The sequence below is a fragment of the Meles meles genome, chromosome 7 (genome assembly GCF_922984935.1).
Source record: "Meles meles chromosome 7, mMelMel3.1 paternal haplotype, whole genome shotgun sequence".
Lineage (NCBI taxonomy): Eukaryota > Metazoa > Chordata > Mammalia > Carnivora > Mustelidae > Meles > Meles meles.
Genome location: NC_060072.1, coordinates 89,844,720 through 89,859,521, shown reverse-complemented (window position 1 = coordinate 89,859,521; position 14,802 = coordinate 89,844,720). Strand labels below are relative to the sequence as shown.

The 14,802-nt window shown below is 48.8% G+C and overlaps 1 protein-coding gene across 1 annotated transcript; it reads left to right on the top strand.

Moving 5' to 3' along the window:
* Nucleotides 1–4,295: 4,295 nt before the first annotated feature.
* On the top strand, nucleotides 4,296–14,360 carry LOC123946691 (keratin, type II cytoskeletal 73). The gene is made up of 9 exons (XM_046012339.1): nucleotides 4,296–4,742; nucleotides 6,268–6,482; nucleotides 7,284–7,344; nucleotides 7,986–8,081; nucleotides 8,874–9,038; nucleotides 11,363–11,488; nucleotides 11,881–12,101; nucleotides 13,317–13,351; nucleotides 14,104–14,360. The coding sequence occupies exons 1-9, from the start codon at nucleotides 4,296–4,298 to the stop codon at nucleotides 14,358–14,360; spliced, it is 1,623 nt and encodes a 540-aa protein (XP_045868295.1).
* Nucleotides 14,361–14,802: the final 442 nt, after the last annotated feature.

The window sequence follows — 14,802 nt, the reverse complement described above, 5'->3', positions numbered from 1 at the left end:
TTTATGTCCTTTGAGGAATTTTCAGTTCTTATTTCTTTGAGTACTTTTTCAGCCAGTCCTCTTTCTTCTCTCAAGAAACTTTAATAACATGAATACAAGCTCTTTTGTTATAGTCCCACAGGTCCCTGATGTTCAGGTCTGGTCTGGTCTTATCTTTCCCTTTTTTCTTTTCTTTTCTCCTTTTCTCTCTTCCTTCCTTCCTTCCTTCCTTCCTTCCTTCCTTCCTTCCTTTCTCTTCTACCTTCCTCTCCTCCCTCCCTCCTCCTCCCCCTTCTTCTTCTTCTTCTTTCCTCCCTCCCCCTCTCTCTTTCTCTCTCCCTTCCTCTCTTTCTTCTTTCTTTCTTTCTTTCTTTTTCTTGTCTATTTTCTCTCAGTTGTTCAGGCTGGGTAATTTCTGTTGTTCTATCTTATAGTTCAGAGTCTTTTTTTTTTTAAAGATTTTATTTATTTATTTGACAGAGAGAGAGGGAGAGAGAAAGACCACAAGTAGGCAGAGAGAGAGAGAGAGAGAGAGAGAGAGAGTGGGAAGCAAGCTCCCTGCTGAGCAGAGAGCCCAATGTGGGGCTCAATCCCAGGACCCGGAGATCACGACTTGAGCTGAAGGCAGAGGCTCAACCCTCTGAGCCAACCAGGCGCCCTTAGTTCACAGTCTTTTATCTGGCCCCTTTATTCTGCTGTTAACCTCATCCTTTGAGTTTTTTTTTTTTTTTACTTTGGTTATTGTATTTATCAATTCTAAAACTTCCACTTGGTTTTTGGTATTTTATTTCTTTTTTGAGATTTCTATTTTTCCATCTGCTTTACAGGCTCTTAATTGCTACCAAAGCATTTTTATGATGACTGCTTCAAAATATTCATCATGGGACTCTCGGATGGTTGTCAGTTCAGCATCTGCCTTTGGCTCAGGTCATGATCCCAGGGTCCTGGGATTAAGCCCCGTGTCAGGCTCCCTGCTCAGTAGGGAGTCTGCTTCTCTCTCTCCCTGCCTCTTTCCTTCCCCCTGCTCGTGCTCTCGCTCTCTCTCATTGTCTCTCATAAATAAATAAATAAATAAATAAATAAATAAAATCTTTAAAAAATACTCATCAGATAATTCTAACATCTTTGTCACCTTAGTGCTAGTATCTATTGCCTTTTTTCATTCAGTCTGAGATATTCCTTGTTCTTGATATGATAAGTGATTTTTGATCAAAACCTGGACATTTTGGGTATTATGTTATAAGATCCTGGATCTTATTTATATCTTCTGTTTTAGCTGTCTTCTTCTGACATTGCTCCAACAGGGCAAAGAACTGGGTGCCACCCTATTACTGCCAGGTGGTGGAAATCAGAGCTCCCCATGGTGTCCACTGGAGCTGGATGGATCTGGGACAATTGTCTGGTGGGGATGAAAGTCCCAGCTTCTCCTTGGCCTTCCCTGGCATCACCCAGGGTGCCTCATTATAGTCTGGTGAGTCTAGCCCTCTTGCTCAACTTTTGCTTGAGTAGGTGGGGATGGGACCTCAGTGCTTTTTGTAATGCTTGGCTAGAGTAGAGTAGTTACTCTCTATATCTTTTCCTTTATAGGCTTTCCCATTCCTGGATATTTGGCTGAAAAGCTTAGACTTCTGTAGGGCTTCTGGAAAATCTGTACCTTCCAGGCTATTGCTTTCTTCTGCTCCAAGTCTGGGATATATGAAACAAATAAGAAACCAAAGAAACTCACTACCAGGTCATTTCTTGGCTCTCAAGATCCCTAGCCAGTGTGACTTTTTCTCTCCACCTTTCAGAATCTTCTTATGTTTGTCTTATATATAATATCTGGGTTCTTAGTTGCAGTAAGTAGAAGAATAGTGTTCATGCTATTTCTTCTGCTAAAGTGGTGTCAGAAGAAGGGGAAAGTATGTCCACCCCATTTTCCTGGACGGAAAATACTAAATATCTTTTTACAACATGATTTTATTGCCTCTGGGGAAGATGTGAGGTTGATTTCCTGCCTCCTGTGTGCTGAACCCATCAGAGATGCCTGCCTAGAGGTCTGAGCAAAGGCTAATGGCAGCACTGGCCCTCTGTGGGAAACGGGGTTGACTTAGCAACTGGGTGAAGATCAGATAAGGATTCAGCTGGCATTGGGTTTCCCCTGGCAAGAGCAGTGTCAGGATGTGAACTATAAGAAGCCCACATACTGGAATTTTTCAAGATAGATGCCAAGGGTCTTGTCCTTAGAGGGAATGATTTCAAGGGACATTGAAAAATCTTTTTGTCCCTCCATGATTTCCTGAGAGTCCATCTCTCCTGTGGTTCTGGACAGTGAACAGGGAGGATAAGGGTGGGTCTTATCCTTAGGAACCTTTCTGGCTGTTGGGAAAGATTAGCACACACCTGGAACATACATGGAAACTTTGAATTAGAGCAAAAAATAAGTACACTTAGAGCAGGCTGGCCAGAGAAGAGAGTTGGATTGAGATATAGACCAGAGAAATTTCTCTGGGGTGCCCATATGGCAGGTTCACAAGGAAGAAAGACCAGGGTGGGAGATGGGTAGTAAAGGCACGTAAAATGAGGGCTGGTTGGGCATTAGCACTCACACAACTGCACTGCAGAGTTGACATTCACAGTGTGACCACTGGCTGTCAGCCCTTAGGGAGTGATCTCAAGGCCTGTGACAGCAGTCTGTAGTTTTGCCGAGACATGGGTCTGAGTCATGTCTGCTTTGATGCTGGTGTGCTGAAAGGAGTCAATTATGGAGTGATTCTGGCTGGAACCCTCTGTATCTTCATCACAACACAGCTTTGTTGGTCTTCATTCATCATGCCTATGAAGAAATTAAAAAGGGCTAAAACCTTTGTGCCTAGTGAAAAAAAATGGAAAAGATTGCTAAGTGCTGTTGCTAGTGGTAGTGAAATTGAGACCATCTAAGGAAATGATTATTCTTAATAATTTGGCAGTTGCTTGGTTCTATAGTAGAGGCAAAATACTGGTGTATTATAATACCTAATACAGGATAGGAGAATAATTTCTGGACAGAAATAGAAAAGATTGGCAAACTTCATTCAAGCACTCTGGTGAAATAATTGCATTTTTATGAAGGATATTATATACTGTGTATATATTTGGGATTTGAGAACTGTGAAATACTTGGGTCAAATACTTTGGTGTTGCCAAGGCTCTAATAAAATTCAAGTGTCTGTTCTCCCTCCTAGAATTGTGAGCTAGGCTTCTGTCTTACTAATTTATGACCCCAGATGCTAACACAGTACCTGGGACAGAGTCAACCCTTAGCAGAAGACTGTTAAGTGAAGGATGGATGAAGGAATGGGTAGGTCAGTGGACAGGTGGGTGGATAGATGGACAAATACAGCCTTCACAGTCTGTATGTAAGGTCAGAAGGCCAGCCCAGAGAACCTCAAAGCTGAGGCCTTTGTTTTGTTGGTTTTTTTGCATCCTCTGGGATTCATACCAATAAATGGGCTACTAAGCTAATTAAAAAAAAAAAAAGGGCTAATGAAATGTTTGCTGTCCTCAACTAACTGAGCCTCTGTTTTCCCATTTGTGAAATGTGGATTACTATAGGCCTCCCAGGCTGACTGAGTGGATCAAGCGAGCTTCAGTACTCAAGGAGCTCTTTTAATGCTGTGAAGTGCTATACTACTGTCAGCCATCGTGAATGGTGGCAATGCTATTATTTCAAGGTCAAGTGTGGGGTGGTGGGAGAGCACGGGAACAAAGAAGCTGGTGTGTGCAGGGCAGTCTGGCATCACAGGGGAGCGGAAGACTTGCCTGGAAGGCCACAGCAGAGGCCCTGGATTCCGGTCTCCAGGAGCCCTGGGAAGCCAGGCCACAGAGTCTTTTCCTAACCACATAAAAGCAGTTCAGTGGGGTCCCTGATCTGATGCTGGTAGAGTCGTGAGATCTCTCACAGATGAGGCTATCAATTAAAGGTCTTCCTCTGCACCCCTGCAATCCAGCCTCCCCACTCCCTGAGGAAGGGCAATTGAGGCTGTGACAAACCTCTCAGTCAAGATCTTTCTAGGGATAATTTGGTCAGGCTAATTATCCCATGTTGATTAGATAAGACTCAAATTATATGAGCAAGCCTTGCAAGCCCAGCACTTTGGGAGTTTTCAAGTTATTTACCTGGTGTCTCTGATTTTGCTGGGAGAAAATGATTTTTTGCTCCCAGGCAAACTAAACCCACAAATTAGGGCAGTGGCTTCCTCCTGAGCCCTATAAATAGGGAGCCTGAGATTGTAGGCTGGCGAATTGCATCTCAGCTAAGGGTTAGCATCTTATTCCATCTCTCTGGCCTTCTCAGCATGAACCGCCAATTCACCTACAAGTCGGGAGCTGCTACCAAAGGGGGCTTCAGTGGCTGTTCAGCAGTGCTCTCAGGGGGCAGCTCATCCTCCTACCGGGCAGGGGGCAAAGGACTCAGCGGGGGCTTTGGAAGCCGGAGCCTCTACAGCCTGGGGGGAACCCGGAGCATCTCCCTCAACATGGCCAGTGGCAGTGGGCGGGCAGGAGGCTATGGGTTTGGTCGAGGCCGGGCCAGTGGCTTTGCTGGCAGCATGTTTGGCAGTGTAGCCCTGGGGCCCGTGTGTCCGTCTGTGTGCCCTCCAGGGGGCATCCACCAGGTCACCATCAACAAGAACCTCCTGGCCCCCCTCAACGTGGAGCTGGACCCGGAGATCCAGAAAGTGCGCACCCAGGAGCGGGAGCAGATCAAGGCTCTGAACAATAAATTTGCCTCCTTCATCGACAAGGTGGGAATTTTGGAGCAAGCCAAGCATAGAACCCCTTCCTTCCTCTACTTTCACTGCCCTCAGGGGCTCCCTGTCTGAAGGAGAGGAAGGCAGGACACGCCCCAGGATGCAGACATGGTGAGGACAGAGCAGGGAAGAACTGGACAAACCTGAAATCAGTGCTGAGGGGCTGGTGGTGGTGGGGATTGGTCAGAGGGGCAGGAGGAGACAGGGAGTTTGGTTTGGGAAGGTTTCCAGAAGGCAGGAGAAGTGGCCTCAAAGTTGAAAGTTGGAGAGTAACAGTTTAAGAAACTAGGAAGCTGGACAACGGAGAGCTCCATGGCAGCCTAAGATATCTATAAAGCCATGAGAACCAGTTTCTCCTCTCATGAGACCCAGACCAGCTCAGATTCTGGTTGAAAGACAGACTCATAGCTTATAATATGCCCAATGTACAAGGTGAGGCAGATGGGGATCAGTGATGCACTAGAGCTGTGGTCCTGAAAAGTGCTCCCCAAACCAGCAGCATTAGGATCACCTGGGCACTTGTAGAATGCATATTCTCAGGCCTTGTCTCATACCTACTGAATCATGAGCTCTCCAGTGAGACCAGGAGCCCCCAGGTGATGCTAATGCCCACTTGAGCTTGAGAACCCCGAGGAACAACGGGGTGGCAAGGCCTTGGGGAACAGAGACTTCCTGAGCACAGGGGAGCAGGGGAAGCTCACCAGGGTGACAGTGAGTAGGGTGGCAGAGCATGAATAGGAGTTCACTGGTTGGAGGTGGGGAAAGGAAGCCTAGGGAGAGGGAGCCATCCCACAGCATGGTAGGCTTGTCAGGAGCATGAGGAGAATTTGGCTTTGTGAGAGTCAGGTGAATGGTGAAGGAGGAGAAGGAAGGGGTGGGCACAATGTGAAGAGCACAGGGAGGAATTTGGATTCAGTCCTGCAGATGATAGGGAACCACCAGGACATTTTGAGCAAGGGAATTATATGGCCTTTGCCAACTTGAGAATGCTGGTTCTTTACCTGGAGAAATGCTCTGAGATCAGAGAGTTGGACATGAAAGCAATATAGGAAGGCCCAAGACCCCCAGTCAACAGAGTACCTGCCTCTGGCTGGGCTGGGAGATACTATGATGGAGGAGATGAAGAGGAGACAAAGCACAGGCCAGACCACCAGGGCCTGAGCAGGGGTGTTCAAGAGTGTGAAGGCCAGGACAGGCCAACTTATGTGTCTAAGGATTTTCCTTAGAGAGGTGGCCCAGGCTGCCCGTGGATACTGGTCCAGGTGGATTTGGACAGATACAGAGGAGATAGCTCTGACTAGCAGGAAATGAAGATGCGGTCCTGCCTGATCATAGAGCTGTCCCTAGAAAGGGAACCTTGGTCAAACAAATGGCGTGGGGGTGGGGCTGTGAGGGATATTTGCTAAGGGCTGAGGCTTACCCTTTAAGCTAATGTAGCACAGGACAGCACAGCCACTGTCCAGGAAAGGAAACCACACAGCCTCCCTACTGACCGAGTACCTGTTGATTTGGGTCCCAGGTGCGGTTCCTGGAGCAGCAGAACCAGGTGCTGGAGACCAAGTGGGAGCTGCTGCAGCAGCTGGACCTGAACAACTGCAAGAACAACCTGGAGCCCATCCTCGAGGGCTACATCAGCAACCTGCGGAAGCAGCTGGAGACGCTGTCCGGGGACAGGGTTCGGCTGGACTCGGAGCTGAGGAGCATGCGGGACGTGGTGGAGGACTACAAGAGGAGGTGAGTGGGACCCTTTACCTAGGCTGTATCCAGAGCTGGGCTTTCCCAGCAGGCACTGGGACACTTGCCCCTGGTCTCAGGGGCACAGAGCTTGGATGAGAGTGGCTCATCCTGAGTTCCCCTATCCAGGCAAGATGAGGCCGTCTCTGGGTGGCTGGGCAATCTGGAGAGTGGAGAGTCAGCCTCTCAGGCAGTGAGAGGACTGTCATGGCGTGGTCACCTCCTTGGCATGTTCCCTCCTGCTCCCCACTGGAGAGAGCCTCCCAGCTCCTAAGCTTGCTCAGTGGGTTCCCAAGTTCCAATGAACCACCTCCCACTACCTCAACCCAGCAGGGCAGGGAGTTGGAGTTCCTCTAATCTACTTCAAGTTGTGGACATTTGGGCCATGCCCCCTCTTCCTGTCCCAGGGGATAGTTCAGGCTTCCTTAAGACTCATGCTTTGAGATGGGATGAAGTTATTAACAGGGGTGTCAGGCAGCTGGAGTGACATAGGAATCACAGCTAAGAGACACCAGGATGTTCCTGTGATTTGGACACTTAATGGGAAGAGGAAGGACCTACTTACTCTCCAGGTATCAGGGGAAATCCAGACCCCAAATCATCTGGTCCCTGGCCTGGGAGGGAATTGCTTGAAAACCCTGTCTGTAGCACTAGCTAAGAAGTCCTAGTGAGTTGGACAGATTTGCAAAGATATAGAACAATACTTGCTATATGGGACATAGTGTGGGCAACTAGTTTTCTGCTTTCATGATGAGGACACACACCCACCCTGCCTTGCTCACCACAATGCTTTCCCTGCAGGTACGAGGAGGAAATTAATAAGCGCACAACTGCCGAGAATGAATTTGTGGTGCTCAAGAAGGTGAGGAGGGGGTGCATATATCTTGTCACCTAGGCGGTGGAGTGTGGAGGGCAGGGGAGATAACAGAGGGGAGACTGAGGTCTGTGCTCCTTGTAGAATGACCTTGAACAGAAGAGCCAGAGGAGGACAGAGGGATGTACTGCTTGGGACATCTTGGGACCCTTTAATGTTAACCTAGAATATATAACCTTGTCTGCTTTTTATATTTGGTGTGAGTGGGCAGGAACACAGATGTGGATAGTCAATGCCCAGGTTGTGTTCACTTTGGCTTGGGAAACAGGACATGCTTTGAGAAGAGCTGCAGGTTTATCTTCCAACTCTGCCTGTCTCTGGCAAAGCATTGTGGCTGTCCTGGGCTCTGACTGCTGAGTGACTCCTGTGTGGGAGACAGCACTCCCTCATAAACCCTCTCTTTGAGAAATAGAGCAGTAACAAGTTTCCATTTTGGATGGGGCACAGAGGAGTTCCAGAGGCTCGCAGTGAGTCTTGGGTGGAAGTCCTGTTCCTGCCTTCTGGGTCTTGACTCCATTCCCGGGGGGCGGCTTGCTAGTCTCAGTGTTGGTGCTCAGATGCCAGTTCCTGGGAGAGCCCTGTCTGGGCTTGAAGAATGGCAATGTCAGGGCATCTCTGGATTCCTTTAGGATGTGGATGCAGCTTACATGAGCAAGGTGGAACTGCAGGCCAAGGTGGATGCTCTGGATGGAGAAATCAAGTTCTTCAAATGCCTGTATGAAGGGGTAAGTTTCCATCCCTCAGTCCTATCCCCAGCTCTGTCTTCAAATGCCTGTATGAAGGGGTAATGCTCCATCCCCCAGTCCTATTCCCAACTCTGTCTTCTGAAAGGACAGATATGTGAATGAATGAGTGGTTGGTTATTCATTCCTTAGTAACTTTAAGAGCCCAGGGGATCTCCTGCATTTGGATGCTGGGGGCCATGTTGACCAAAGGAAAGCACGACTTCTACCTCAGTGCTCCCAAATGACGTGTGCCATCAGTCCCAGCCTGGTCTCCAGATGTCCTGGTCTCACTTCCTTCAGGAAGCCATGAACCCTTACGGGGTTCCAACTGGTCTTCACAAGGATAGTCTCACTTCTGCCTGTCTACTCCCTGACACTTGGGTGTCTCCTTGGGTCTTGAGCAGGAGTCTCCAGGGACAGAGGTAGGGAGTCTTCATACCCTTTCTACTGCCTCTGACCATCTGGCTTCAAGCCCAAACCTGTTGGCCAAGCATATGTGGACTTCTGTGTCCTTAGTGTCTCTTGTGTGGTGGCCATGTTGTCTCCCCGCTATTTCCTATACTCCTGACTTGTCTCAAATGACAGACAGATGGGCTGTTTTCTTCCTGAGCTGCTTCAAACTCATTCAACAGATTTCAGATGTGATATTGAAACATCAATGTGGGGCTTGGGGGAATGCATCTTGCATTTATTTAGGAGGGCCTAGGGGATCTCCTGCTAGGAAAGGCCTATCACCTTGGTATCTTCCTCTGCCCATAAAAGGCATTTCATGTTTCCTTCTTTCCCACATAGGAGATCGCTCAGATACAGTCCCACATCAGCGACACGTCAGTCATCCTATCCATGGACAACAACCGGAACCTAGACCTGGACAGCATCATTGCTGAGGTCCGTGCTCAGTATGAGGAGATTGCCCTGAAGAGCAAGGCTGAGGCTGAGGCGCTGTACCAGACCAAGGTAGGCTGCACACTTCCCTGGAGTCCATGGCCCACCATGTCCCACACATTTGCTGGGAGCACAGAACTGTCCTGGGTGCTGGGGGGAACCCAAAAGGAGGAGAAGATGAAGCTCTTACACTGATCCACTTAGACTGGGGAGGCCATGGAAGACATCTACAGCCAAGTGCAAATGAATGTGGCACAGACAGAGTCCAGGATGTTGAGGAGACAAAGGTTAGGGGACCAGGTGGGGCAGGTCAGGACTGACTTCCTGGAGGCAGACGGTTTTGAACTGAGTCTGAGAGGGAGCGAAACATAGGTAGTTAGCATCTCAACTCCCTCATTAATTACAATAAATTAGGGGGTCTCTTGAGTGTGATCTGAGATCAGGTAATTCCTACCTTTCATTCAAGTCCAACTGCAAGGATAAAGGGGGAGTATGAGTCCCTTAGATCTTAACTCCTCTAATGGGTTGTGGGTGGGGAAATGATTCTTTAGATAATTTGGTTTCTCAGATCAAGATGGCAGCTTCCTAATTGTTCCATGCTGCTTATCGGGTTCCTTCTCAGGGGAGATTCACACACTTGAGGACTTATCTTGTCCCTCCCCCTGCCTCTTTGCCACTATAAGGACAGAAGGATGTGGCCAGCAGGGGTGAGAGGAAGGGAGGCTTTCAAGGCCCAGGCAACAACTTTTATCCTTGATAAAAGTTCAAACTCAAGGCGCTAGTTCCCCAAATCCCTTCAGGTGACTGCTGCAAGCCAGTGTCAGGGATGGCTATGTGGCCATGTGGCCCAACCATTCTGGATTGTCAGTGGCCAGTGCTTAACCCCAGGTTCCTTCCAGAAGAGTCAGGCAGGTCTGCACAGACATGATTTTTGGGTCACTTGCTATTTGGGGTTACCCACACTGGCACTTCTTTATCTGCGTGTAAGCACTTATGGACCAGAGTTTCATTAGTGTAGTTCTAACAACAGAATTATGAGGTCTTATTATTATTGTTCCCCTTTCAAAATGAAGAAACCAGGGCTCAGGGGGTGTCAGTAACCTGCCAAGCTCACTTAGCTGGTAAGTGATGGAGCTGGATTGAATCTAGATGACTGACTGCCAATTCTACAGTGTTTAGACAAAAGATCAAGACATGACTCTGGTAAGAAGTGCTTATAGTGAGGATTTGGGGTAGGCTGGGAATGGAACAGAGAAGGATGCTCACCTGTTTGCTTCAAAAGGATACTGCTTGGTGTCAGAATTGGGGAAGTTAGTGCCTCCCTCTCTGTCGGTGTGTAGGGAGAGCCATCCTGCCCACACAGCCTTGCAGAGAAGCAGGAAAAGATCACTTGTCCTGTGCCAGTGTTTATCGTCCCAAGATTAGCACCAAAGATAAAACATAGGAGCATAGTGAGAATTCCCCCTGCCTTCTAGGGGACCTGGAACCTTTAAGAGGAATCTGAACCTAGGGCCTTGTTAGAGTCGATATGACAACCCCCAAGGCCAAGTACCAGGAGCAGAGAGAAACAGTGCACAGCCACCAGAGTTCTGAATTTTTCCTTATGACTGGAAAGACTTCCAGTAGCCTGGGACCCAGCTGAGCTATGAAGAGGAGGAAGTCACAGAGAAGATAGGTCCCTGCCATCCAGCTATGCTAAGTCTGACAAGGAAAACACAGAAAGTTGTGCTTGTAGTACAGTGTGGTAAGATCTATGGACTGGAGTGCCAGGAGTTATGGAAATAGAAGGACACCCAACTGGGAAATCAAGGAAGACCTCCTGGAAGAAGTGACTCTGCCCTGGCTGAGTTGGAAATAGCTAAGGAAAAAGGGAAAATGGATGAGGAAGAGTTTTCCAGGTGGAGGTAGCAGCTCATGCAAAGACTCAGATACTTGAGAGCACAGGGGACATTTAGGGAATATGGAACTGTTTGGCACAGGTGTACAGACAAGTAGATGAAGGGCAAGGGCAGTTGAGAAAAGAGTCTGAAGAGACTGGTGGATGTCAAACCTGAGAACACCTTGATTCCATGCTCATAGTTTAAATTTGACCTTGACTTTGAAGGGCTGTGGGTAGAGGAGCATCATAGTTGGAGTTGAGTGTTTTAAAGTTGCAGTGCAGAGAGTAGAGGCTTTCAAGAGTTCTTATGGCCAAATCTAACCATCAGTGAGATGACTGCGCTTAAGGCAAACATATAGTCAATGAGTGGATGGTTGAGTGAGAGGCTGTTGGTAGGCCTGGTAAGGTTGGGGTCCCCCATCCACCCCTCACACTCTGAAGGCAAAGGAACAGTCTGCCAGGCTGAGCTCCGCCAGGCCCTGAGTCAAGGTCTCTACTTTGTTCCCTGTCCTCCTAGTTCCAGGAGCTCCAGCTAGTGGCCGGTCGGCATGGGGATGACCTCAAACACACGAAGAACGAGATCTCTGAACTGACTCGACTTATCCAAAGACTGCGCTCTGAGATTGAGAGTGTGAAGAAGCAGGTGAAGAGGCTTTGGCGGGTCCTGGCTTATTTCCCAAGGAAGGAGTGAACTGCTTATCACACGTAACTCCACTGGGCCTCTTTCTTGCTCTTGGTTCTCCATCTCAGAACCTGGTTTCTCAGATGGACCCCCTGGTCTCATCCCCAACAGGTAACCTCCCATCTGAGTCTGGAACAATTGGAAGGGTCTTTTCAGAAAGCCAGTTAGCTGAGAGTAACAATCCTCTCTGACCCACGTTGGCAGGACTCCTTCATCAGGAATGTGGCTTTGCTTTAGGAAGTAGGGTCAGACAGAGGAGGGTCCGACCACAGTCAGCTCATTGGGGTGAGGGGTGAAGGGAGCCCCAGAGAGCCCTAGAACTCATGGGGAAAATACTACCTCCTGACCCTCAGTGTGCCAACCTGGAGACGGCCATCGCCGATGCTGAGCAGCGGGGTGACTGTGCCCTGAAGGATGCCCGGGCCAAGCTGGACGAGCTGGAGTCCGCCCTGCACCAGGCCAAGGAGGAGCTGGCCCGGATGCTGCGCGAGTACCAGGAGCTCATGAGCACGAAGCTGGCCCTGGACGTGGAGATTGCCACCTACCGCAAGCTGCTGGAGGGTGAAGAGTGCAGGTGGGTGGTGGGAGGGCTCTTAGAATGTTGGAGGTGGAAGAACTTTTGGAATCTTCTGACTCAGTTTCCCAGAGTGTGGGAGAAGTTGCTGGAGGGCCTGGAGATACTTTTCATGTCCCCCACAAGCAGCTTAAAACAGCAGCAGTCAGTGAATGAGACAGTGATGTCCTTTGCATTTCTCCTATGACTTTCCAGAGTAGGACAGGGAGAAAGTCTCAATGTGGTGCTGTTGTTGTTGTGTCTTTAACACTGCCCTGACCATTGCAAATATCCCTATTAATAAAGAGACAGTAGATCCCAGGTTCAGAGCCTCTGGCAGACAATAATATCTAGCCAAAAATTTTTAAATTGGTTTATTTTCATTATATTTATTTATTTATTTATTTATTTATTTTTTTAAAGATTTTATTTATTTATTTGACACAGAGAGATCATAAGTAGGCAGAGAGGCAGACAGAGAGAGTGAGAGGGAAGCAGGCTCCCTGCTGAGCAGAGAGCCCGATGTGGGACTCGATCCCAGGACTCTGAGATCATGACCTGAGCCGAAAGCAGCAGCTTAAACCACTGAGCCACCCAGGCGCCCCTATATTTATTTTTATTACTACTGTTTTCCCCCCTTTTTTGGTCAGGTAGCATTGGCTTTCTATTTACCCTGCGATATATAACTTCTTTTTAAGAAAAATGCATTTTTTGTTATAAAAGACAGAGCCAATGACAAGCTCTAAATATATAACAGTACATGTTCAAAACAGCAGTCAGACAAGTGTATATGAAGCATTAGTGTGGGAAAACCTTGTTCCAACTGAACACCACCACATTACTGAGACCACAGGGAAGAAGTTATAGGTCCTAAAATCAGACGTTAATGTCTGATTAATAATACTTAATGGCACTTCCAATGCTAATATTTCCACACATGTATTTATTCTGGCACTAGCCTTGCAGGCATGAACAAATGGGATAAAGAGAAGCCCAGAGGAGGCACTCTAAGGGGTGCTGTTATTGGGGGCTGAAGGTTTGCAAGTTGGCACATCTCTGGTGGGAAGAGTAGCCTTCTGGGTGGGGTTCACAGAGACTGCAGGTACTCCGAGGCCAGCTGGCCAGCTGGAGGGGCTGCTGGAGGCCGGGCTAGGCTGCCTACTGACTTCAAGCTGTGGTGTGGGGAGCTCGGATTCCACACACTGGAGATTCACCTACACTTTTCTCTCCTCACAGGATGTCTGGAGAATACACCAACTCTGTGAGCATCTGTGAGTATTTCACACCTCTGAGGGAATATTTGTAGCCCATCACTGAATAAGAAGTAAGCAGGTACCTACTGCCAGGCCCCCATGGAACAGCCTGGGCTCTGCCTGGTAGATCACCATCGCCTTACTTGCTGAGACCTGCTGCCTCTTCCTCTATGGAGCTCCCACTGCCAGCTTCCCATCACAGGACCCCTTCCCCAGAAATCTCGTCTGTGCTGGGATGAAATTCCCAGCCCGCCCTTTTCCGTCTCCCCCACACTGGCTTTCCTGCATGACAGAAGCTGTGAGCTTCCTGAGTCCACCTCCTCACTGAGAGTGGAGACCAGTGCACAGACACGGGGTTGCACCACCTGTGTTAATGCTGGCTCTGCAGCTTTTAGCCTGGTCTCCTTCTAAAACAGGCCGGCAAAACTTTCCCTAAATCAGTCAATTAGGAATTACTTTGAAAAAAATTTAGAATGTATTCTGAAGTTAAATGCAAGACCTGTTGGCTTATGGGATGCTTTGGGGGAAGCTCTTGTTATTGTTGGTCCAAAGAATGAGAAGGTGCCCGATTTGGGATCTGGGATCTGGGCTATTTTTTCCAGAGCTTGAGCCCCTCAGACATTGAGCATGTCATTAGAGTCCACAGTTGATATAAACTGTTTGCTTAAGAGGGAGACATCTATGCTAGATGCAGCTGGGGGACTGGAGGGGACTTGGGGTCACCCCTGTTTGGGGACATACACTTATCACTCCTCTCTGCCTCCCCACAGCGGTCATCAGCAGCACCACGGCGGGGACCACAGGTGCTGGGGCCGGCTTTGGTTTCAGCGGCACTGGAAGCTATGGTTACCGGCCCAGCTCTGTCTCGGGGGGCTATGGCATGTTGTCGGGGGGCTGTGTCACTGGCAGTGGGAACTGCAGCCCCCGCGGGGAGGCCAAAACCAGGCTGGGGAATGTAAGCGAGTTCAAGGAACCCCAGGGGAAGACCTCCGCTCTGAGCTCCCCTGCCAAGAAGACCACAAGATAAAGCAAAAGTCCATTTTCCAGCTTTTCCTCTGGACTCCCTTCTCCAGGAAACCCCTGTCTTACCTTTCTCCTGGTCTCCTTCTTGCTTTTCTTTGCCACTGACATTTCCTCTCTTCTACATCCTACATTAGTCTTTCTCAATCTAGAATCAGGATTCTATCCCATCTTTCTGCTTCCATACTGAGACACCCCCTAACTCAGACCCCCTAACTCAGACCCCCTTTCTGAAGCATTGCCAACAATGATGGCTCAGACCTCATCCTGGCCTGCACGCCTCCCCTGGAGGAAGGTTTCTCCTCAGCCGTAACCCCCTCCATGCCCTGGCTTCGGTTATTTGGCTACAAGCTCCATGGGGTCATGAGAGTATAGGTCCACTGACAGATCCACAGGGACTGTCTCCTGTTAGAGCAGCACTGCCTCAGGTGGAAGACCAGATTATAGCT

Coding starts and splice junctions, on each gene's coding strand:
- LOC123946691 (XM_046012339.1), top strand. CDS start 4,296: ATGAACCGCCAATTCACCTACAAGTCGGGAGCTGCTACCAAAGGGGGC. Junction 7,345..7,985: donor AATTTGTGGTGCTCAAGAAG/GTGAGGAGGGGG, acceptor GGATTCCTTTAG/GATGTGGATGCAGCTTACAT. Junction 13,352..14,103: donor CACCAACTCTGTGAGCATCT/GTGAGTATTTCA, acceptor GCCTCCCCACAG/CGGTCATCAGCAGCACCACG.